This window comes from Nelumbo nucifera, chromosome 5 (assembly GCF_055504915.1).
Source record: "Nelumbo nucifera cultivar China Antique chromosome 5, China Antique-T2T, whole genome shotgun sequence".
Taxonomy (NCBI): Eukaryota; Viridiplantae; Streptophyta; class Magnoliopsida; order Proteales; family Nelumbonaceae; genus Nelumbo; species Nelumbo nucifera.
The window spans coordinates 29,933,232-29,959,372 of record NC_142653.1 but is presented as its reverse complement, the minus strand read 5'-3'; the positions used below and the strand labels follow the sequence as shown (position 1 = coordinate 29,959,372).

General features: G+C 38.0%; 2 protein-coding genes across 7 annotated transcripts; one reads left to right on the top strand and one right to left on the bottom strand.

Annotated features, from left to right (window-relative positions):
• LOC104600072 (ENTH/VHS family protein) lies at positions 1–18,890 on the top strand. 6 transcript variants are annotated; one of them, XM_010262892.3, is made up of 8 exons: positions 1–951; positions 1,595–1,724; positions 10,631–10,878; positions 14,923–15,078; positions 15,255–15,411; positions 15,638–15,780; positions 15,860–15,895; positions 17,998–18,890. In XM_010262892.3, exons 2-8 carry the CDS (start codon positions 1,649–1,651, stop codon positions 18,742–18,744), a joined length of 1,563 nt encoding a protein of 520 aa, XP_010261194.1. In that variant the 5' UTR covers positions 1–951; positions 1,595–1,648; the 3' UTR covers positions 18,745–18,890. The 6 variants fall into 6 exon arrangements, with proteins under 6 accessions (XP_010261194.1, XP_088743790.1, XP_010261192.1 ...); XM_088887664.1 differs by having other exon boundaries at positions 832–951; positions 1,544–1,724; XM_010262890.3 differs by lacking the exon at positions 1–951 and adding an exon at positions 982–1,216 and having other exon boundaries at positions 1,544–1,724.
• Positions 18,818–26,039, bottom strand: LOC104600071 (thioredoxin domain-containing protein PLP3B-like). The gene is made up of 8 exons (XM_010262886.3): positions 25,836–26,039; positions 20,450–20,524; positions 20,312–20,359; positions 20,048–20,190; positions 19,900–19,972; positions 19,673–19,734; positions 19,158–19,255; positions 18,818–19,088 (listed from the first exon to the last, which is right to left on the bottom strand). The coding sequence occupies exons 1-8, from the start codon at positions 25,917–25,919 to the stop codon at positions 18,988–18,990; spliced, it is 684 nt and encodes a 227-aa protein (XP_010261188.1). The 5' UTR covers positions 25,920–26,039; the 3' UTR covers positions 18,818–18,987.
• Between the last annotated feature and the right edge of the window lie 102 nt (positions 26,040–26,141).

Sequence of the window (26,141 nt, the reverse complement as noted above, 5' to 3'; positions counted from 1 at the left end):
GATGAAAAGCGTGACGCTACCAACTTAAATTTATGAGATCACATCTCCGCTGTGGCCGTCCCACAGCACATCCCCGTGTATTGAAAACATCTCATGGTACCCAACATTTGCCTTGCCTCTGCAACACTTATCGACTTTCTTTCATCTGTACAAGTGTTTGGTTTCGACAGAGTTGCCACGCCCATGAAAATGATAGAAGCAGGTTGTGATATTTTCTGCAAGACGTGTGGTAATGTTGCATTAAAATGACAGAAGTAGGTTGTGATATGCTGGTTAATCTGTAAAATGCGTCGAAATGGCACAAAGCCAGATTCCAGTGATAGGGAATGAACTTGTTCCCCTTCATAAATTGCACCGAAGAGAAGCGGTTAAGCGCCATCTGAGGCTCCCCGTGGTCATATCCAGACTTCAGAGATTATATATAGCCCAGTAGTCCACCAAGGTTTCTTTCGAACTTTTCGTCGAACAAGTGGCGAGCTGCCACAGCATGTTTAAGGACATGGTATGGTAGGAGAGAACGATTTCAGATTGCGTCCCAGAGACTTGAGGACGGAAGAATGAAGAAACGGAAAGCGTTGCTCTTGGAGCAATGACGCAGAAGCTGAGCTTGAGGCATCATCTCTGAAGCACACATGCAGTAGCGACGTAACTATGTGTATCAGGTTTCTTTGTTTCGTCATTTTGTGATTACATGTGAAAAATATATATCAAGTGAAACTACATTCTCGTCGATCTTGGACGTCCAAATGATTCAGTAGGATCCTACGGTTCTGAACTTATCATATGGTTTTTGGGATGATTAAGGTAAGGAATAACCCCCTCTGTTGGTATGGGAATGAGACCCACCAGCGCCATCTTCCACTTTCTTTATTAAAAGCTGAAGACGTGTATGGTGCGTGATGCTGATTATGTCACTTGATCGTGCGCTGAAGGTCGAAAGACTCGAAACAAGTATGCACGACTCATTGCGTGTTTTCGAACAGTAGACATCTGAAACTTTCTTTCCGTTACTCTGAAAAATTGAAGAGCTGAAATAAATAAATAAAATGCATAAATAAAATTCATCAAAACCCTCGTAAAAGCCTGAATCCCTCTGCAAATCCCAGGGTCTCTCCTTGGCATTTCTCTTTTTTTTTTTTTTTCCCAATTTTTTTGCCCTAGCAGTGGTCTTTAGGGTTTCAAAGTCGGTTTTCTTAGAGGTGTCAGAGAAGTTCATGTAAGATTTCATTTTCTTTTAGCTTTTTCGTATTTTCAGTTTTGCCAACTCGTATTCGTTTTGGATCAAAATATGCTCCGCTTTTCGTTGTTCGTAGCGTTTCCATTGTTTCTTCGAAGTCCTTATCTTTCATTTGTCAACAGCTCGTTTGGCCCCATTAGTTGAATTTAACGGATTGCGGTTGGAAAGCTCTGTCTTTGCATGAATTTTATGCTTAGGGTTCGAAAAGTTTATTTTGGTTTTCTTGACGAAGTGGACCGTTATAATTCAAACTTCTTTTAATTCTTTTACTCATTCATCCATTCATTTCTGATTCTCGTCGTGTAGGTATTATGTTGCCAAGCATACATCTGGATCTAAATTCGATTGGTTTTGTAGTTTTCGTGTTGTGAAGTTCTTTGGGGGAGGTGAAAGGCGTGTTCTTGAGGTGGGATGAATAGTATCTTCAACGAACAGATACTTGCGGACAAGCTTTCCAAACTCAATAGCACCCAGCAGTGTATTGAAAGTATCCTTTTTTTGCTCCATTTCTTTGTTTCCATTGTTTTAGCTTATTGTTTGGGAAGTGGTATTTGAGGAATTCATTTGTTGCATGTGGTGCTCCCGTGAAAGTAGCCAAGAAGTAGATTATCTAGCCATTTGCAGAACAAATTCACATAGTTATCGTAGGAATATCTGATTTAGGCATTCAGGATTAGAATTTTGCCTATTAAACATTAGCAAACCATCCTATCAATAAGGTGCTTGATTTTCAGATAGATGTTCAAAGGTTCTAATCTCTGTTTTTGTCTCAATTTAACACAACACTTGTATTCTTCGTCTTGAAAATCTAAAGGACTATTAGTTAATGTAGAGTTTTAAAATTTTGGGAGTCTTAGGAATTGCAAAGTGGTATTATTGATAAAAGGCCAATTGTCCAAAGCATGATTACAAAGAAACACAGTAATATGGCTGGTTCCACTTGTCTGCATAACTGCCAAGGCAAGTTAGGTGAGAGGGGAACACTTGATTGCCTAATGCCTATGCCACTAGGTGCCATCTAGGGATCACCTAGGCAATCATCTTTTATGGAAAAAACCTGGTTAGCTTTACCTTGTTTCTGTGGTAGTTTTATGAGTTAGCTTGTTTTACTAGTGGAAATAGCACAACAAATACTAAAGTTATCTGACATGAAACAATTAAAACCTAAAGGTAGGATAAAGTAATATTACAAATATTATGGATGGAAACTTGGGGGTTTAGTGCTCCTTGTCCTTCTAATATGAGACCAATATACAAAGAGAATATATTTGCATGTGTATACATCAGAGAATGGAAAAAAGAACAAACAAATAAATGGCGGCAGCCCCTGTTATTTGAACTTTACAGTAATACAAAGAAGAAAAGGGGTATGTGTGTGTTCTGTGCTTGTTGTAAAGAAAAGAACAAAACCAAACACAAAGGGGGGCACAGATCCAGCTGTGGTTGCAGATAGAACTATAGAGTGAAGTGATTGCACAAAGAAAACATTAAAAAAATGAAGTGGGAAAACTCCTATTCTGCCAGAGATGGACAGATAAGTAGATAAAGAGAGGAGACTTTGAATCTTTGATGGTCAATTTTTTGAAGAATAATAAATACATTACTGTCACTATCTTGATGCTTCTTCTTCTTTCCCTAAACCCACTTTGAATATTTTTTTTTTATCAATAACCACATTTCATTAATTAATCACAAAAATATTACAAGCATGAAGATAAACTTTCTTATCTTCCAGCTGGAGCTTGAGCTCCCAAGAACAGAAAATGGAAAAAATTACACTTGTGCCCAAAACATTAACTCCCTCTCGACTCCTTGCTCAGCTAACCCATCAGCAAAGGAGTTAGCTGGTCTTTTCACCCAGCTGATCTTAATTTCCATCTCCTGAAGAAGCCATCTAAATTTCCTCCTCTCATTACTGTACACCCATAAACTGCTATTTTCTTTATTCAGCCACCCTACCACCACCTCCAAGTCCCCTTCAATGATGAGTTTTCTTATATTCATCTCATTACTGTACACCCACTCCAATTGGGCCTGAAAACATGGCTGAAACAAGCCCATTCTCATCCCTAAACACACCTCCAATCCCCGATTGTCCAGGATTCCCCTGACTACTCCCATCAAAGTTTAGTTTTAAAAAACCGGCCGGTGGGGGGGGGGTCCAAGACACACTCATCTGGGGAGGGACAAATGTACCGGGGCCTTACCCCTGCACATAGATAGAGGCTGTTTCTAAGATTTGAGCCCTGGTCTCCCAGGTTACAATGGAGGAACCCAATCGTTGCGCCAAGGCCCACCCTGATACTTGAAATTGGTACGGTCCACAAAAGCAATACACAAAGTAACCCCAAAAATGTGCACTGCCTAAATTTCAGCCTAACAAAATATACATATACTTAACATTAATTCTTTTGCCACAATAAATATCGTTGTTATATATCAAAAAAGAAGTGCATTGCCTTAATGTCTAAGCTTGTCTAATTGCTAGTCATTGCACTATATTTCTTTTACTTATAGCATTGTTGCATGAACTCCTAAAAGGACAAGTTGTCAATGCCAGTTACACATTGGATTCCAACATTGCATGGATTCTTGAGGATTTTGTCCTTGCTTATTTGACATAAATGAAGGTTTTCTTTTCCTCCTTTTTATTTGACATAAGTGTACAGCCAAAGAACATTATTGGTGTCATTTTTCCTATTGAATGTTATAAAGTAAGAGAGATAATAGGTATAAAATGTTTTTAAATCGGAGAATTTTAATATTATACACTTTTGTTTAGACATGTCCCTCAGTCCCCTTTTCATCTTTCTAAGTCAGGTTTTCAGACATGCACTGGATTCTGGTTCTCACACCTATGTCCAAGAAACACTGATTGTCAAGATATGTGATGAAATCATGGCATTAGAACTTTTGGACTGGCTTTGATTTCCTCCAAAATGATTTTTCAATCAAAAATTTGCTGGAACTCCATGATTCCAAATGATTTGCAAGAAACCATCTTATTAGTTATATCTTATGTTTTTATTTTCTTTTTTTGATCAACAATCATATATTTCTATTTTCTTTCTTTCTGTTGAGTTGGGCCTAGTTGTTTTTTATTCTTATTTTAAGCTATTTAGTTAGGAAGTTGTTGGGCTTTAGGCCCATTAGTTTATGTTTTTAAGTTGTGACTGTTCAGCTACATTAGTAGCCGCCCTACTAAGGGCATCCTTGTAATATCTCATCCTTTAAGTTAAGTATAAATATAATGAGGGGTTGGCGGCTAGGGTTAATTCAAGAATCCTGGTTGACTTCCTACTCTTTTCTTCCTCTCTTTTCCTCTCTACTACTGAAATCTTTATCTTCCTCCCCTTTCCTTTCACGAGAAATTCAACTAAATCTACAATCAGTGATTTCTACTTGGTATCAGAGTAGGGCGAAGGTTCCTTGAGTTGTTTCCTCATGCAACCCTAGATCGGCTGATTGCATGGTGATTTAAGAGGCTGATCGAAGTGGCGCTATAGCTAGTCTAGGGTTTCTCATCAAAATTAGGAAAAACTGGAGAAAGGGGAAGAGTCCTGTTTCTGTTGGACTCTTCAATTTTGACATAGGAAGTGGCACCCTAATTTTTTAGGGTTCCTTGGAGTTTTCTATAAGGGGCAGTTCAAGTCTTGCCTGATTTGGAGACTTCTAGAGAGAGCGACTGCCTCTTCTCTCTCTTCTCCCGTCCTACAGAAAAGGAATCTTTTGTGGGAAGACAATCTAGGACACTAGAAAGGTGTTGTTGGTTCCAGAAGTGTTTCATTTGATCTTGTTACATATTTAAGTTTTTTTCTTTACATTTTTTGAGAAGCATGGAGGGTCAAGGAGTTGAAAATAAGCCCGGAAGTGAAATGAGACTAGTGAGAGGAGGTGTTGGAGACCTTTTTGGGACTGGGACCATTACTACAGTTAGGTTGGATGGTGCAAATTACTTGGAATGGTCACAATCTGCAAAGATGGCCATTGGTGCTCGTGGGAAATTAGGGTATATCATTGGTGAGGAAGTGAAACCCGAAACTAGCAACTCCCGGTGGGTACAGGAGAATTATATGGTGATGACTTGGTTGTGTAATTCCATGTTGCCCCATATAAGTAAAAATTTTTTATGGGCAAATACAACTAAGGAAATATGGGATGGGGTTGCAGAAACCTATTCACAGAGGGAGAATGTTGCTAGGGCTTATCAGTTAAGAAATCAGATTATTTGTACAAGGCAGGGAGATAAACCTGTTGCAGCCTATTTTTCAGCCCTTAAAACCCTGTGGCAGGAGATTGACCATTTAGAAACATTTGCTTGAGAAACCACTAAGGATGCAACTACCTATCAGAAACATCTAGAGAAGTATAGGGTGTTTGAATTTCTTGCTGGCCTTAATCTTGAGTATGATATTGCAAGACAACATCTTCTTTCCAGGGATAGTGTTACCCTCTCCCAGGCATATGCCTTTGTGTCAGGGGAGGAGAGCAGAAGAGATGTGATGATGAAAAATCCTATTTCTGATCAGTCTGCCATGGTGAGTACTGTGAAACCTAAACAAAGTGGAGATCGGGGTAGCAGTGAAATCAAGAAGGAAGATAAAAGAGATTTGATCTGTGACTACTGTAATAAGCCTAAACACACGAGATACTTGCTGGAAGCTTCACCCACATTTTGTGTCGACTAGACTGAAAAATAAGAAGGGAAATGCACACATGGCAGTTACTGGTGACATTCCGGCCCCTCCTACTACAATTGCTCTGGAGTCTGTTGCAGCTGCTGCAGTAAGGGCCGAACTTGAGAGGTATGGGCAACTTTTGAACCAACAGGATACAACCAGTTCCAATTCAGCAACAAGCGGACAACAAGGTACAGGTGGCACTGGTGCAGTCCACTCTACTTCCTTTGCTCATATAGGTAGTTCACACGTCACTGCAAATTATGTTTCTACTTCAGGTAAGGAGGGACCTCCTTGGATTATAGATTCTGGAGCCTCAGAGCACATGACTCATAGCTCTACTATTTTTTCTTCTTACCAGCTCTGTTCTGGCAGAGATAGGGTCTCCACAACTGATGGATCCCATGTTCCTATTGCTTGGAAGGGATCTATCAAGATTAGTGATTCTATTTCTTTACCCTCAGTCCTTCATGTTCCTAGATTGAACACTAATTTGTTATCTGTTAGTAGTTTGATTAAGAACCTGAATTGTTCAGTAGTTTTTTCTCTTGGTCATTGTATTTTGCAGGATCTGGATTCAAAGAGGACGGTTGGGAGTGGTCGTGAAGTGAATGGGATCTACCTCCTGGATATTCTTCCTTCTCATCAGAGTCATCATGTCAGCAGGGATAGTGAGTCAGGGTTTATGGGTCAAATTATGCTTTGGCATAATTGTTTGGGCCATTTACCTTTTTCTTCTTTGAGTCTTTTGTTTCCAAAACTTTTTGAGTCTGTTAGTTTGTCAGGTCTGGAGTGTGAAGGTTGTCAACTTGGAAAGCATTGTAGACATTCATTTAAACCTATTAATAAAAAGTGTTCTTCTTCTTTTGTTGTTATTCATTCGGATGTGTGGGGACCTTACCATGTTCCTTCTATGGGAGGCTATTGATATTTTTTCTTATTTGTGGATGATTTCTCACGATACTCTTGGATTTACCTGATGAGATCCCGCGATGAAGTACCTTCCTTGGTGAGGCAATTTCATCAGATGGTGCTAACACAATTTGGAACAAGAATAAAGGTGTTCAGATCAGACAATGCCAGTGAATATTTTGAAAAACACCTTGCCTCATATCTGTTAGAATATGGTGTTGTCCATCAGAGCAGTTGTCTCTACAACCCACATAGAATGGTGTTGCAGAAAGGAAGAACGGACACATTGTTGAGATTGCAAGAAGCATGATGAGCACATCTACAGTTCCAATTCGGTTTTGGGGTGATGCAGTTCTCACAGTAGTATATCTGATTAACAAGGTACCCTCTCGTATACTTGGATTCAACACCCCATTCCTCTCAGGGTGTTTGGGTGTGTCTACTTTGCACATATCCTTGGTCCTAACCGCTCGATGGTTGATCCCAAGGCAAAGAAGTGTGTCTTCCTTGGATATGCAGAAAATCAAAAAGAGTATTGCTGCTATGATCCAGTCTCTGGGAGCCGGTATGTTACCATGGATGTCACTTTTTTTGAATCCACATCTTTTCAAAGAATCCTTCTCAGGGGGAGTGTTTTGGGGAAGTGAGTCAGCAGTCTATTCCTCTCCCAATTCCAGTCCCTGTGTCTATTCCTATGCTTGACCATCCTGTGTCTACTCCTGTGCTTGACCATCCTACCTTACCACCTCCTTTGCGTCCTGCTTCTCAGCATTACTTTCGACAGAGACTTCACAAGGAGGTTGATTCCACTGCAACAGAACTCACATCACTTCCTGTCGATTCCTTGGAGACTCTAGATTCGGCTGACATGGATTCAAGTATTCCTCTTGGTCCCGCTACTGTTTCAGTTCTCATTGATTCTACTAACCCTGTTACAGATAACCTTGATCTTCCTATTGTTCTCAGAAAAGGGAAGAGAAAGTGTACTGCTTATTGTATTTCACAGTACTTATCCTACAGTGGACTTTCTCCTTCCTATCATTTTTTTCTTTCCTCCATTGACTCAGTTTCTATACCCAAGGGTGTTAGTGAGGCTCCCTCCAAACTTGAGTGAAAAACAGCTATACAGGAAGAGATGGCAACTTTGATTAAGAATCAGACATGGGACATTGTGGATCTACCAGAAGGCAAGGAGACAGTTGGATGCAGATGTGTTTACACAGTAAAATATAAGGCAGATGGAAGTATAGAAAGGTACAAGGCAAGACTTGTTGCAAAAGGGTACACACAGACCTATGGTATTGATTATTTAGAGACATTTGCACCAGTTGCAAAGATGACCTTTGTTCGGATACTTCTTTCTCTTGTTGCCTCATACTCTTGGCCCTTGTTTCAACTTGATGTGAAGATTGCTTTCCTAAATGGGGATCTGCAAGAGGAAGTGTATATGAATCTTCCTGGTGACTTTTACAGTGATACTAAAAAGGGAAAGGTATGTAGGCTTAAGAAGTCACTTTATGGCTTGAAACAATCTCTCAGAGCATGGTTTGACAGATTCAGGAAGGCCTTGATTGCTTTTGGCTACACTCAGACTCAATCCAATCATACCTTGTTTGTGAAGCGAAGGGGATCTTTGGTGTCGGTCCTAATTGTTTATGTGGATGATATTGTTGTCACGGGGAATGACCTAAGTGAGATTGGTTGTCTGAAAAGGAATCTACATAAAGAATTTGAAATTAAGGATCTTGGAGAACTGAGATACTTCTTAGGCATTGAAGTTGCAAGATCAAAACATGGAATTTTTATCTCTCAAAAGAAGTATGTTTTGGATCTTCTTCAAGAGACAAAGAAGCTTGGAACGAAGGCAATCAATACCTCTATTGATCAAAACCATAGAATCAATGCATCAGAAGGTGAACCAGTAAAGGACATTGGGAGATATCAGAGACTTGTGGGTCGGCTGCTATACTTGTGTATGACAAGACCAGACATTTCCTATGCAGTAAGTGTGGTAAGTCAATACATGCATGCTCCACGAGTCTAGCATTGGGAGGCAGTTGACAGGATTCTTGCTTATTTGAAGGGACACCCAGGCAGAGGCATATTGTTTACTAATCATGGACAGTTGAAACTAGAGGCTTATACAGATGCAGATTGGGCAGGATGCCTTGATGACAGGAGATCAACTTTAGGAGTGTGCACCCTTGTTGGGGGTAACCTTGTCTCGTGGAAGAGTAAGAAACAAATAGTGGTGGTAAGATCAAGTGCTGAAGCTGAATACAGGGCCATGGCACATGGAGTTTCAGAACTTCTCTGGATCCGTTCCCTATTAGAAGAAATTGGTGTACAGACAGAAGAACCTATGATGTTATACTGTGATAACTAGGCAGCAATTAACATTGCCCATAACCCAGTCCAACATGATCAAACTAAGCACATTGAAGTGGATAGACATTTTATCAGAGAAAGAGTAACTTCTAGAGAAGTTTGTCTTCCATACATTGCTTCTGATCTGCAGCTCGCGGATGTTCTCACAAAAGGTGTTGCAAAGAACAAGCTGGAGCATGATCTACGCAAGTTGGGAATGTGTGACATTTACTCCCAACTTGAGGGGGAGTGTTGAGTTGGGCCTTGTTTTTTATTCTTATTTTAAGCTATTTAGTTAGGAAGTTGTTGGGCTTTAGGCCCATTAGTTTATGTTTTTAAGTTGTAACTGTTCAACTACATTAGTGGCCGCCCTACTAAGGGCATCCTTGTAATATCTCATTCTTTAAGTTAAGTATAAATATAATGAGGGGTTGGCGGCTAGGATTAATTCAAGAATCCTGGTTGACTTCCTACTCTTTTCTCCCTCTCTTTTCTTCTCTACTATTGAAATCTTTATCTTCCTCCCCTTTCCTTTCACAAGAAATTCAACTAAATCTACAATCAGTGATTTCTACTCTTTCGTTACTATTTTGCTCCTTATTTATATCTAATTACTTCCTATTTCTTCTACTTCCCTTATCTAAATCTCTTTAAGGCCTTTCTATTCTTTTTGATTTCTAAATATATTGAATATATTTCAACTTCAACCACAGTTGAATCTAGAATGGAATGCCAAATTTTAAAAATTTTCATTGAAATTGAAAACCTCAAGTGAGATAATATAGTGGATTGGTGCAGTTATTGATAAAAAAAAAATGTAGTGGAGTGCCCAGGAAGATGATGAGTTAATTGTTCCAGAGCCTTAAGAAAGATTGCAATTATAACTTGAGTTTCACAATTTTTCGTATTCACAGCTTAACTGCAGATAGACTGCTAAAAACTAGACAAAGTGCAATAAATTGAAGGGCAAAAAAAAAAGAAAAAGAAAAAGAAAAAGGTGTCATGGTCACTGCTGACTAATTTTTCCAGTATGAACATATAACATATCCAAGTCTAGAAATCCCAGACAGATGTATATCCAAATAATCAGATCTTCTGTTATAGCTTGCATTTGCTGATTTCGTCCATTAGATTTTCTCCAACCTCCAAATGGTATCCTACATTCTTCTTTGCCCTTAGTTTTATTTCTTATGTGACAAGCTTAATTTTGTGGTGACACAGAACAATTAAATGCTTCTTTAATGCTGTAAAATTTCCTTTTCTGTTTGTCTCTAATTACAATAATGGAAAACCTGTATTTTTCTAATAGTTTGTATGCTGAACATGCCATTATCTAATATTTCATATATTGGAGGTATTTCAATTATCTTACAGGTTAAATCTTTACATTATCCTACGCATAAACAATGTCCATGTCATCTTAACTTTCCTATAGCACTGTCGCATTGGTGTATTTTTCACCAGAACAAGGCAGAGCTGGTTGTCACAACATGGGATAAGCAGTTCCATAGTTCACAAAAGGAACAGAAAGTTCCATTTTTATATCTTGCCAATGACATCCTACAGAACAGCAAACGTAAAGGAAATGAATTTGTTAGTGAGTTTTGGAAGGTTCTCCCTGCAGCACTCAAAGATGTTGTTGAGAATGGTGATGACCGTGGAAAGAATGTGGTATCTAGATTGGTATAATTCTTTTCCTTGGGGCTGTATGTTTGTTCAATTGACATACCTGTTGAAACTTGTTTCTCTCAAAATTTCATGGATAAAATTACAATATTGGTTGGGTGTTTAGTCCAGTTAGCGATCTTGAAATCTGAATTATTTTCTTCCATGGTGAACACAGATATTGTTTTGGGACTGCATGGCTAATATATGCTTCTGCAAAAGGAACTATGGGCATGCCATTTTTTTTACAAATTTAATTAGTTATTGTTTCCAACTTTTTGTTGCTTTCTATGTTTGTTCTTTTTCTTTTTGATGTTTGAGCGTGACTAAGAATATTACCTATTTCATTGGATTCTTTGGGGTTATCTTGAGGCTCTAGTTTATACATCGATTTTGAGGAGAGAGTACATAATGAGTTAAACTTGCATGCACATTGTTTCTCACCAACAGTTATTTGCAAAATAAATAAATAAAAGAAAAAACACCCATAAGGTAACAGTTCAACTTTGGCAACATCTTTTTGATTCCACTAGAAATTTATTATTTCCGGTTTTTCTTCTCACTAATTATTTCCAATGTTTTATAACTATATTTGTGCTTTCCTGACATGCTTGAAGATTATAAAATGAGAGCAAGACATGGACAAATCAATGGTTCAGGCTACTGCAGTTCTATGTACGAGTTATGTGGTAGCCTAGTAGGTGACATGGCGGTGGTGCACAAATCATGTAGCAGGTAAAGTAAGTAGAATGCTCATTAAATGATCACTGGAGATACATTAGGTGACAAAAAGGAGAGGAAAATGAACTTGAAAAGAAATTAAGATTTCATTAAAAAAAAGGTTCCATTACTCTTAACCAACTTTTATTGAAGCATGCTCTCTTCAACAGTGAAAAGTAGGGTTTGGAACTTAACGGCTATAATAAGTGGCCAAGATTGGATGTTTCTGAGTTATACGTGATTTAGTTTTAGGACTATATCAATGCTTTCAAACTGTTATTGACCTGGGCAGTTGAGCAGTGTCAGGTGATCTGGACCACTGATCCGTCCTAGGTTTTTGACAGTTTTGACCAATTCAATGAGCTGACTGTCTATTTGAACTGCCAAACCCACCACCCAGCCAGATTTCTGTCTCTACTCTCAGTTTGGTTTCTGCAATACTGGACTAAATAAGTAGGAATGAGCATGCATGGGATTGCCTTAGAAGTTCTAAAAATGGATTTTTCTAAGTTAAATTGATAATAGAACAGAGAAACAGCAAATTGATAGTCCTAACTGGAAGCCTGTGGTTGGAGTTGTTGAAATCATGCCATGAAGATCCAAATTGTGCAGCTGGGCCTTTACCAGTTATGTACAACATCATTTCAGTGATGTAGATAGAGGTATTCCATCAACTCTGGTGCGCAATTAGAGGTGTCAATGGGCTGATTTTGGATTGGACCCCGTCCAAATCAAAATCAATTTGGAGGGATTTGACAGACCAATAAGAATAGGTCAGATTGAACCAATATCTGGTCCATTGATAGAAGATAAGAATAGAGGCGTCAACGGATCAGGTTTGGGTTGGGACCAATCTAAATTAAAACCAATTTGGATAGATTGGATGGTCCAGACATTGAATTGGACTGGTCCAAAATGGTCTAGAGTATACATCAAATTGGATTGGACCTGGTCCATCTGTAATGGGCTCATATTGGACCAGATTGGATTGGACAAAATCCGGTCCAATTGACACCCCTAGATGCAGTTTACTAATATACAGAATGGATGGCATGAATAGTATCACAGCCTATGGTTAAAGTTTTTTTTTTTTTTTTTGATGAGTAATAGTAAATTTTATTAATGCAAAAACTGATTTAGAGTTGTGAATTCATACAACATCCCAAGGAGGGGTGTGAGCTGCAGCCCCTCCTTGAATCTTACAAGTAAACTAGGAAAGAAATATAGGAATCAAAGCTGAGCCCAAAACAATTCTTCCCTATTTGCCCCTTGCTTGGCTAACACATCGGACAAAGTATTTGCCATCCGCTGTAAAGAGACCAACATATTCCTTGTCAACCAACTGAATTTCTTCATTTCGTTCTTGTAGCACCATATAGCATCTTCAGGATTTTTCAACCAGCCCACCACCACCTTGGAATCCCCTTCAATTATTAGATGCTGTATCCCCAGCTGGTTTGCAAATTGCACCCCTTATACAGCAGCTAATAGCTCTGCCCTGATAAGAGTCTCCAACTCCTAAAGGACCTGAGTAGAGCAACACAATCTCTCCATTCTCATTTCTCAAAACACCCCTATTCCGAATAATCCTGGATTACCCATGCTACTTCCATCAAAGTTCAACTTCAGTGAGCCTTTAGATGGAGGAGACCAGCTTGTAATTAACTTGTTCTTTAGGGGTGAACACCTCGCTACTGCTGACCAATTTCTCCAAAGGTCATTAAAAGAGAATTGATGAAAGATTTCCAAAGTATTGCCCTATGCAACACATTCTTTTAATTCCTGACTGCTTCTTTCCTTTTCTTGAAAAATTCTAGCATTCCTTTCTTCCCAAAGAGTCCAAATCAGGGCAGTGCGAGCACATCTCCACATAAGTCTCCCTCTTTTTGTAGGCCAAGAGAAAGTAGAATGGTTAAAGATCATGCGAACTTCTGATCCAAACTGTGCTCCTGGAACCATAGCAGCCATGGAAAACATTTCACCAGTGTTCTTTTTCTAACAACATTTAACCAATGTATTAAGAGGCATCTTTGGTCTCCCTATGTTATTATAAATTCCACTTCATTAATTTTGGTATAGTATAAATAGTTATAGACTACATCGGGGTTTTTTTTGGCCACAATCTTACTGCTCCTATGCCTGTGAAATCTCCAATTAGTGGTTCAACTATCATTAAAGCTCTTAAGTGTCTATTCAAACTTAGAAAGAAAATATAATTACTCATTTGACATTAAACCTATGATACCTAGGTAACTTCACATGCCTACCTTACAAGTGTTGGACATGATAGTATCCGATACAAACACTTGATACTGAAGGGACACTTGTAGAATGTGCTTAATGGCATTAACAATTCTAAAATATGTAAATGGTATATTTTTTATAAATCATACCATAAAAAACTGCATATGTTAGAAATACAATTATATTTGATAAGATAATGAACATTACCATGGAGTTTTATCCATGGTAATGTTAGAAACACAATTATAGTCTTATCCTTGTATTCCATATTTGTTTCTGTTGGTATCTCTGTGGTAAGGTCAGTGGACCTCACGTTCACCCTGCTCTGCCCCCACCCCCTTCCCCTACCTAAAAATGATTCCTTTTACCCAGTTGTGAAAAAAAATTTTTAGAGTCAATATTATTCTAGTTACGAATTAGAAGCGATTGGTGTTCTGATTAAGTATGACCTAGTTCCTGTTCTTGAGCATTTCCAAATGCCAATGAAGTGAATCATTAATTTTTGAACAGCCTTAAATATAACTCTCATAATATCTTAACCTCGGCTTAAATTCTACTATTGCAATTTGAGGAATATGCCAAAGTTGCAGCAAGTACGCAAAATATTGCTAATAGATTCTGAAAAAGAAAGTATTAATCCATCTGGATTTTTTTTATGTTCAAATCTACATTTGTTCACCATTTATCAAAAAAAAACATTTGTTCACCTGGTGTATCCATATTGGTTACAACCAGTGGGAATTTGGGGTGCCTTTTGGTAGACCGACATGTTTCTAGAACTATTGATATTCCTCAGTACACTATGTAAATTATCTATGATATTAACTGGCTTCAATGACTGCTTTATCTATTCTTGTGTATATATGAAGAATTCTTCTGGTGAATAATGTGATTACATGGATGCCTGTTTGTATGATTTCCGCATGGATTAAAATAGCAATGTATGAATATGTTCTGCATGCTTGTGGATGCCCAATAAATCAAACAATGACTTCAGTTTTTTCTCATCAATTATTTTCTTGAAAATGTTAAGTAAGAGAGGGATTTGTTAAGCTTAATGTATTGAGAACTGATAAAAACTGCATTTATAATTGATAGGTTGACATCTGGGAAGAAAGGAAAGTATTTGGATCTCGCACACAGGGTCTTCGAGATTTAATGCTTGGAAAGGAATTGCCCCCTCCTTTGGACTTAAGCAAAAAACGCTCACGTTCCGTTAGGATTGTACGGAGAGATTCACGCTCCATTAGAACAGTAAGAAGTAGATGTTTATCTTATCTTGACATCTCTCTCTTCCTTTTCCCTCTTCATTCCAGGCATGCATACCAGTGAATTTAATTGTCTTGGATTTTGGTATACATATCTTTCTTTTCCAGTTTTCCAACTAGCTTGAAACAGAACTAACTACGTAACCATGACTTGCAAACTAGAAATTGGCTATTGGAGGCACTGCAGAGAAAATAGTGTCAGCATTTCATGCTGTGCTTAGTGAGCATCCCAGTGAAGATGAAGATATGAACAAATGCAAGACTGCTGTGCACCGTGTAAGGAAGATGGAAAAAGAGGCTGAGATTGCCTGTACTAAAGGTAAATACTATGAAATTAAAAATTGAGAACTGGTATTTCATTGTGATGGTCCATTAGAGATAGAGACCTCTATGCAAATGCTTGTTATGAGTTTCATGCTGCTAGATTCTCCAAGGTTTTTTAAATGAAATATTACATCTTGCTGCCTTATTTGAACAAATTTGGATCCATAGTGTCATTTTCATGGCATTTTGGTTGAATAAAATACGCTTTATCTCTTCTTCAGTGGGGGACCCAAAGCGTACAACTTTGGCAAATGAGCTAGAAGAGGAAGAAGCTGTTTTGAAAAAGTGTATTGAGAAACTTCAATCAGTTGAAGCAACAAGGGCAGCTCTGGTGTCTCAGTTAAAAGAAGCATTACATGAGCAGGTACAAGTTCATTTTTTATTTTTGTCATGGTTGGAAGCAAAGAAGTTCATGCTGTTCTCTTAACTTTGAATTTCTTCAGGAATCTGAGCTGGAGAATGTTCGCACTCAATTGCAGGTACATCCTTTATTTTTCTCCTTTTCCTTTTAGGCTCTTCAGTTTTTTATCAGATGAAGACGATGCATCGTCTCTGGAGCACATACCATATGTTGTATATCACTAAACCTGTTGATGTGCTGATGGCATGCACAACTTATTTTATTCATGGCTATGTATGCAAGCATTTGTATCAATGTTTTAAAACCTGGCCTCGAGTAGGGATGTCAATGGGGCAGGTTAAGTGGTAAAAACCCTCCTTGACTGGGTCAGGGTTATTTTAACCTTAGTTGGGTTTTGGGTCGGGTTTGGTCAAGGTTTGCCCAGACCAATCCCGACTAGTTGGCATGATAGCACTGAAACATTTGTAAACATAGCCTTTTTTCTAATTATATGGTTACTATTTGTGGGTGGGGTGTGTTAGGGGTTCAGTATCCGTTTTATTTACTTGATTGGGTTCAGGTTTGGATTAGGCCTGTGACTGCTTATCCCTCCAGGTGGATGGATCCTTGGTTCAACCAGCTGGGTCAACAGGTTGACCCCTGACATCATAAAAAATAAAAGCAACAATCTAATCAATGGGTCAAACGTGAACTTTTTTTATCTGACGGGTTAGAGGTCAGCCAAGCTGGAAGTGCCACTGGATCACTGCGTCAGTGATGGGTTGAAAACATACTCATCATTGCATGTATATTACACATGATTGAGAACATACAGTATGCCCACGGATTCAAGTAACAAATCATGATTATTTTTCTACCTTCTTGTTAATCCCTTTTGCAAATCTCTTTCCTTTCTCCCTATGAGCAGACCTCATCCCCCATTAGACCTGTTCATGGGCCAGGTGGCCCGACGGGCCAGCCCGGCCCTCGGACGGGCTTGAACAGGTACATGGGCCCGCGGGCTTAACCTCGGGCCAAAAAGCCCGGCCCACAATAAATTCGAGCCGGGCTCGGGATTTGCCAAAATAGCCCGGCCCGAGCCCGGCCCGGCCCGACCTATAATTATACCTAAAAACCCTAGTCGAATACCCCTCTTTTTTCACCTCTTTCCCTTATTTTTCCAGCCGAACCCTTCTTCTCCACATCCTTTTTCCCTTCTTTATATTATTTTTTTTAATGTAAATAAATTTTGAATTTATATTCTTTTTTTAATATAAATAAATTCTAATTTTTTTATTAGGTCGGGCTTCGGGCTTTTTATCAGGGCCGGGCTCGGGCCCAAGTTGTAGGCCCATTGGTTGGGCCGGGCTCGGGCCTAACATATTTCCATTATGAAGAGTAAAAGCCCGGCCCATGAACAGGTCTATCCCTCATGTACTTGTGCACGTTTTGCTTGAAATTATGTTCTCAATAACTTCATGTCCACTTCCATATTCTTTCTCTTCTTAAATATTCTTTTAATCCTCTAATCGTATATTACATAAAAGGGAAGTAATTAAGGAAAAGAGTTCCTGAGAAGTAACAAAAGAAGCTGATCTGGATCTGGATTCAACATGTTTTGATTTCTCCGTAGTATTCAGGTAGGATAATATGATCCTTCTAAATATGGCTAGAGGTAGGTTTCCCCTCAGGTTGGGGAGGATATTGAAGAGGAGGCACTGGGGCCAGAGAAGGATTTACATGACATTATAAAAGCAACTGGGTGAATGATGATTTCAACAGATCTCCTATTTGTCTGTAGATGATACTTGATAGGGTTTTATTTGGGAAAGTGTTCTAGGGCAATACGTTTGCCACTTTCACTAGGCTGATTAGTGAAAGTGTCCTGTGGGCCTGTTGAAGGCATGTTCATGGATATTCAGTAAAGTAGGTTTAGATGCTGAAGTGGTGTAAATTTGTTCAGCAGTACTAGGTGAGTCTTAATGGCAAATATATATTAGAAGCTTTCATGTTTTGATGATGTGAATTGTCTGGTATAAATTTTCTTTTCATTTTCGGCATCCATTTACAGTCCTGTATTTGTATTAGGGTTTATTCCCCAGCGATTGCTTTCCAGTTGGATTCTTTCTTGTTCTCTCCCCTGCACGCACCTATTGTCTTGGAGTTTTGGCTTTGTTGTGAGGATGAAAAAACTAGTGTCAACAATATGCTAATGCTTAATGACCTTTGACTCTTGTTTAGGTAGCACAGGCTCAGGCAGTGGAAGCCGGCAGTATGCAGAGGCGGCTCAGAAATGATACTGATGTTGCAGTCTCCAATGCTTCAACTGCGAATCCACAAACAGAAACAAATGCCAAAGCAGGGGAATTGCCTAAGAAGACAGCTGCAGCTATTGCAGCTGAGGTTGCAGACAAGCTAGCAGCTTCAACCTCATCACAGATGATCATGACTTCGGTTCTCTCAACTTTTGCGGCACAGGAGGCAAAGAATGTTGGCTTCGCAACCGGGCCATCTCAGTCAAAAACATCTTCTAACATGCCAACAAATTCATCTTCTGAATCAAGATCGCAACTTGAAAAGCCCATGGCAATCTCAGATGCCATGGTTTATATTGCCGCACAGCAGCAATCTGGTGCACCAAGCCATCAATATCAAACGGTTATGGTACAACCATCCTTACAGGCCCAAGCTTCTAGTTCCCAAGTGCAATATCACGTACTTCAAAACCAGCCTTCTCAGCAGTATGTTCAACCATCTGGGAGTGTTATGACTGCAATGCCTTATGGCTATAGCTATCCACCACCCCTGCCACCAGGTCCACCACCACACATATTGAGTCTGGCAGCACCATTAACACAACAGCAGCCAGTGCCACTGGCTCGGCAACAACCAGTTCTAATGACTCAGCAACCCCCAGCACCTCCTAGTTTTCGGCCACTTCAACCGCCAGGAATGGTGTATTACACCCACACTCATCAACCTCAGTAACACCAAAGTGCTTTTCAGTAGAGAAAAGATGTCTCTAGTAATGTAAACAATTCATTTTGCAAAAGAAGCAAAATTTTGGAGAATCCTGGTAATTTGTATATTGCAACGGCTCTTGGATAACAATTCTAATAATTATCATACAAAAATATGCATTGGGCTGTTGATTTTAGTAATCATACAAAAACATGCATTTTAAAAGTCAAAAGATCAAATGAGCGAAAAGGAGCAATTCATCTTTCTGGTTCAGTCTGAATCAGAACCGGAATGTATGGAGGACCTTACAGTCCTACGTCTGGTATCTTCATCATTGTCTTCATCTGCATCTTTCTTGTCGCTAATTATACCTGAAAGACGGTAGTTTAGAGTCTGTACCAAGAAGAATTGCAAAATTGATGGAAGAAAGCAAGTATTACCTTTCTTCACAAGTAAATTCTCTAGAGTCTTTGTGGTAAAATCATCTTTGCTGCCTAGATCTTGAAATCCAACTAGCCTATCTACTGCAATTCCTTTTCTGGAAGAGTATATCAATTTGAATTAAGATTTTGGAAAAATTATGAAACAAAATCTAAATTTCACAAAATACTATAATTGTCTTGTTTCACCCTGTCCCCAACTCTGGGGAGGACCAAGCAAGCTGGCCGTTGCCTATACTAATACTAAAATATAAATGTTAATAAATTTCATGGGCAACAAATAACAGCCACACCCTATGGGCTAGCTGATGGATTAGCAAAACAAGGGGCATTGAAAAAACAATTATTTTGGGCTACATTGTAACGAGGGATAAATAGAGTGAGGAAAGGGATCAACAGTCCCATCATCAAATTGTATAAAATGTTTACAATCTGAATCTGAATTTTAATAAAACACATATTTACTGATAAAAAAAATATAAATGTTAATAAATTTAAATAAAAGAGAACCTCACCTGAATAGTATGACACAGGGCAGAGTTTTCACTGCTAGTTTGGCAACAAAGAATGGTGCATTCTGCATTTCAATTCAACTAATGAGTACTCGTATCTTTTTGCTTCCCAATTTTCTTATTAGTACTTACAAGATGGGATTGAACCCACAAAACTCAGGTCAGCCAAAAATAATACATATAAAATAAAGAGGATCATCTAGATCACATATTGGTATCATGTGACTAACCTCAGCATCTATCTTGATGAACTTGGTATCAACATGCATTGGTGCAAGTAACTTCAAATGTTTATCCATTATCCTAAACATCAATAGCACAATCACCCATTAAATTATAATGTAATCATATATTTCCGATGAAACATGAAGGACATACTTGCACCGATAGAATTCCCGATGGTAGAAGTGGCAGATCACTTTCTCACTCCCTGTGACTTCACTTAAAAAATCCCCTTCAGATATCTCTCTGTATTCACCATGACCCTTTCTCTTCAAGGCGTCCCGCTTCTCAGCTTCTTTCTGTTGTCAAAAGTCCTTGTTGAAAAAACAAAAAAAAAAAAAAAACTCTATTTGATCTTTTGTACCTACTTCAAGTTTAGATGTTAATATTTAAATGTACATCAAGAGAAATGTGTCTAACCTTGAGGGCTGCAATCCTGTCAGCATGCAATTTTTCCAACTCTGGATCCTAATTTGAACCAAAAACAAATAAATATTATTGAATGGATAGAGAATAAATAGGCAAGCAAATTGAAAATAGATAGATCGTGCAACTTACATCCATCAACTCATCAAGATCAACCTCTTCATTGGCTGTAGAGGATGCCGGTGCCTTATCTTGAGCTAGCAGTTCCTTAAGATCATAAAAATAGTGAAGAAGTTAGATCCTATTGCTATTGATGAAGAGCAGTTCTGCTCCATGTTAACATCAGATCTCTATCAAAACTGTCCAATTGATGGTGATGATGATTCACAAAATGGACATGCATGTAGATGAGCACATGCATTTTGAGTTGCTGGAAATTCATTCATGGGAAAATTAAATAAAGAGATAGCAGGAAAAGGCTGTATTATAGTATGAAGACAAAAGGTGTCAAATTTCCTTACTCCACCAATATATGGACAAATTTGTGGTATGTCCATTGATAAAAGAAAATTTTAGGCTCAGTTTGGAAAGAATGAAAGGGCAGCCCAGTGCAAGAGGCCTCTGCCAATGTGAGGGTCTTGGGAGGGACAGATGCACACAGCCTTACCCCTGCACATACACAGAGGCTATTTCCAAGATTTGAACCCTGGTCACCCAGGTCGCAATGGAGCAACTCAACCGTTGCACCAAGGCCCAGTTTGGAAAGAATACAAATACAAATATGTACAGTGCAAATACATACAAAATACAAAGTTTTGCACTCTACATATTTGCATTGGTACTCCTTCCAAACTGAGCTTTAGGAGGGTAAAAAGCTGTTGACATCTTATGATAAGTCAATTAATATTTATGGTGTCATAGCCAGCCTCTCCAATAAATTAATAGAACCCCTCATTTGACACCCAGAAATGCAGAATAAGCATGAAGACCAATGCATTACCGATTTTCTTTTTCCTTGAGTGTGTCTTCTTTTTTTTTTTTTTTGAGTTTCATACTTTTTTTTGAGAAGGTAAGGTAAAAAATTTTATTGATGAAAGGTGAAAAAGTTACAACAACTTCCTAGAGCCCCACACATAGGAAGAAGACATATTACTGACTCCAAATAGACTGTAAAGGTTCTTTGTTTATGTAACTTTTACCAAACAGAGTTCCCTTGTTCATTAAGTAACATTTCAGATGACCAAAGATCAGACCTCCCAAAGAATGGGGCTCCATCCAAGGAAGGGATACAAAGATAACTTCACAAAACACTTAAAAAGAGAGGTGCTTGTGAAAAAGGAATTACAAGGGCATTCTTAACTTCTGATCACTAAAAAGATAATGGTTAAATAATGTCATACCACCCAACACAAAGCTACTTCAGGAATGATCAGTTAACTCAAATTCATCCCTTCTGGAGGTTTTCAGAATTTTCCTTTTCTTTCATTGGCAAATGATAACAAAAAGATTTAAGAGAAAAAAGAATAAGGGAATGGTGCATTCTTTGACCAAAGTTTTATTTAAAGGAATAAAGTAACAAAAGTACTGGTTATAGAAAGACCAAAACAAAGAAGGCAGATTTGGTCCTAAATAGAACTCAAATCAAAGTACCCATTCCTGGTCAACACATTGGCAATGAAAATCGAATTCCTTGGCCTCCAATTTGGATGCTCATCTAAAAGAGCTTCAACATTTCTAAAACAACAAGGAGAATACAGGTGGTAATAGGGCAGCTTAAACAAGTCAATATGTTAACCAGCTCCAATTGAATGGTTCAGTATGAACTTTGAATGGTTAAGTGGATCTGGCTTCTAGATATTTCACCTCCACCTGGTTGGAGTTGGGTTAGTCAAGCCTGAAGCTTCTGGTCATTTTGGCAATTACATAAGACCCAAAAATTATCAAAACATTGAAAAAACAACCACCTCTTGTCCATCCATGGCAATTCCCCCAATGCTTTTGGAGTTGGTTTCTAAATGCAACTTAAATATCTAAGAAATCCTTTTAGATTAATAACCCCAACCAAAAGAAAAGAAAAGAGTTAATGGGATTAATACAAGATTGTAAAACTGCTAACAAACTAGAGGTTAGAAATCTCCATGTCTTCATTACTTCAAAGATCTAATCAAATCTAACAACTCAACTTTTCTATTGAAATTATTTAGGACATGCCCAACAATGATAAACACTTGTTAGGGGCACCTAGCTTTATCTCTTTATTAGCTTTGTGAAGAACTTGGATCACAATCAATCGATAAAAGCAAAGGAAAGGGAAAAAGAAATATGGATCATTCATCCTTGAAACCACCTCTTTATTTCTTTTTTGGACAATAAAAATAGCATTTCATTAAGAATTAAGATATCACCTTCAAATGAAGAGAAACAACCAACAGAAAACCTAAAAGGCCCATGCAACAGGAATAACCCCAAGAAAACTCCCAATCCACCAAAAGGAGGCTATTACAAGAATCATTATACAGAAAACAGCTAATAGCAACCCCAACTCAGCAGCAAACCTAGGTATCTTTATCAAATAAAGCCAATCTTCAACATACCCCAAAGACTAACTAGAAAAGAACAAAAACTACAACCCCAAAAACCTTCAAGTAAAATTAATCACCAAAACTAGCCAGCTACCAACTTATTCACAAATACACAACCCAGCAAGTAAACTTAAATCAAAGGCATCCTAAAGCCTTACTTCCCACATCTTTTTCAACCCTGAACATACATACCCCCTCTACCTTAAAAGAACTTGCTAAGAACCTTCAGATCCCACATAAACAACTCCCTAATGTCCTGACCCTCCTCTCCTTCTAATCCAACATTGTTCAAACCACTTTTTCCTCTTTCCAACCCTACAGCCCTCAAAATAACCAGACCACAACCTTTAATAACTTCAGAACCTCCCTCACCTTTTTACTTATTTGAGCCCATCTCTTCTTTAATTTAACCAACAACAGGAAGAACTTTTATTTAAGTGCAAAACAATCAAAAGTAGGCAATGCCTCTGGCTTCTCGGATGTGATGACACAAAGGCCAAAGGACTTTCATTGGATATCTCTTCCACCCTATAATCACCTGAGAGTCTTCCCTAAACCTTAAGTTCCTCACAATCTCTGTTCCAGTCTAATGACACTTTACTCTCCAAGACTCCAACAAGTCTTGAGTATGAAATGTAACCTCTGAAGGCTGCTCCCACACTCACTCCCAATGGGCCCAAAATAGCAATCAAGGAACAGTCAAATTTAGCTTCATTATCCCTGACAATCAAGTCCACTGCCTCTGAAGTCCCCCCTATTAGCATCTAATGAGCACCCTGGAATTCACCAAATAAACAATGATCACAACCAGTCAAGTCTAGTAAATGATATCCTAGAGTTCCTCCCCTCCTAAAGAAAGAAAGAAAAGAGTAGCACGAATGTATCTGCATAATGTTTCTCCATTTCTGTGGATGGAAAAAAGAGTCCAGTCTCAAAGGCCCTTCACATGAGACATGGTAAGTTATTAGCACCAAGAAAGAAGCATAAAGTAATTTAAAACCTCAGTCATGTGTGAACAAAATAGACGATTAATGAACTGGTCATTGTCACCACTTACAAACCTGTCTTTATTCATGAAAATGCTAAACATTCTAATCAATGTTAAATACAACCATCCCCATCCTTTTCAATATCTCTCCCATCTTCACAAAGTTGCATTCAAAAGGATTTAATATAGAATTTGGCTATTTCTTATGAACGCTCCTTAAACAGTGGTAAGACCAGCTGAATTGTTTTTATTCATTTTTCTTATTTAAAAATTTGGTCATGATCTTACAAAAGCTCCTCAGAAGATTAATTTCTATGCTCTAATACATGATTCATCTATCAGAGGATTGATTGAGCATTATGGAAATCCATTTAATGGGCATACAACAGTCATAAATACAGCTCATAGAGAAGACACCAAAGAAAGAGGCCTTATCCTTTTCCAATTTAGTTTTTAAATTTCTGACATATTTATTTATTGTTTTATTATTCTTTTCCTTTTTAAAATATGATTTTGGTTTTTTTATTGGTGACAAGGATCATTACTCAATGTTGGTCCCAGATATCTGGGATCTTGTGAGGGATAGACTGGATATGGATCTAACCTTTGGCATATTTTTGCATTAAGTAACCATTCTCAAACTTGAACCTGTATTCTCATGCTTCAGATCGAAATCATGGGGAAAACAGGAAAAAAAAAAGGATAAGTCCTCAAGAAATTACTTTCTAACAAGTCCATCATCTGCAATATTGCCTCTATTCAGCACTTAAATTTATTTTGGATAGAACCAGTAATCAACTTTAACATTGTGTTATTACTTACATTCAATTAACAGAGAATTCAATCATGGCAAATCAGAATTGCAAGATAAAGCACTGCAAGTTTTCAGACATGGCAGCGATTCATTATATATAGGTAATTTCATTTCCAAGTAACCATCAAATACTAGTCATTCAAGCATATTCCTGCATCCTGTTGAGCATTGGCAACCATTTCAGACATGCAACTAAATATATAAATAATTCCATTTTCTTTTTCAGAATCATTTTGAATTTTATGAAAAACCATCAACTATTAGTCATCTAAATATATATAACTACTTTTCAGAAGAATAATGCTATATAAATGTGTCCCTTCTTGTGGCCCGCGTTGGCTGGTACCTCCAGTAACCTTTGCATAAGTCGAATTCTTCCAAGGATCCTCTTTCATGTGTAGTCTCAAAAAAGCAAAGGGAAAAATGTTTTATTTTTTCTTTATGTCAAACAATAAAAGGAAATAAGATGCCCATTTTACAAGTATAGGATTCAACAGGCGATGCTGCATGTTTCACACTCACCAGAGAAAAGGAAAAAAGTGGTTCATCAATCTAAATAAGTTCTAGTTCAATCATTCCGTTTTTTTATCCTTTTATTTAGTCTCGTATTTTTTTCCTTTTATTTCCATTTCATATTTTCAAAGAAAACTTCTATGTGTGTAATTCTAAATTTGTTTATTTCATTCGCGAACTTGAGAGTAACTCACAACAGCAAACAAAAAAACGCGTTACAAGTAGCCACAAATCATGCTTATCTCGTCATGTCTGTATTATTAGCTAATGGGTCTCCTATCTGCAATAACAGGTGACCAAAATACAAAATTTAATTAAAAAAAACGAAAAAAAAACAGAACTAAGATTTTTTTTTTCGGTTGATAAGAACTAAGATTCTCATAACCCATATTTAGAATTTCAAAACCCAATTGTGAGAATAGTGCATGAGCTACCACATAATACCATATACAGAAGCGGAAAGATGGAATCTTATGAGATAGAAAACGAATGATAATATAGTAGATCTAGTAAGGAAATATGTGATAGATTTTGTCTTTCATCGATCACTGCATCTTCAAGCTACACTTACTACAGAAACAGAAAATAATATAAAATCGCATAGCACTGAAAAGAAGAAGAAGAAGAAGAAGAAGAAAAAGAAGAGAACAAAGAGCAGAGAAATTGGAGAGACTGGATTACCTTTTTATAATCCCGGGCAGCTGCTGCAATAACATTTCCGAATGCTAAACTTGACAGTGTTGACCGAAATGAATCTGGATCCATCTCTCTCTGTGTGCTAGGTCGGGATACAGAGAGGTTGAGAGTTGAGAGGAATCGAACTACAGAAGATGAGAATGAGAAGAATAGTGAATGTAAAATTGTAAATGAAATGGGTTTATGAAGAAACAAAGCTCAACCATAATTACTATGAACTTATATTTGATTTTGATTTTGCCAGTGCAAGATTCTATTTTAGTGGCATCTGATCAAAGTTCTTATTGCCTT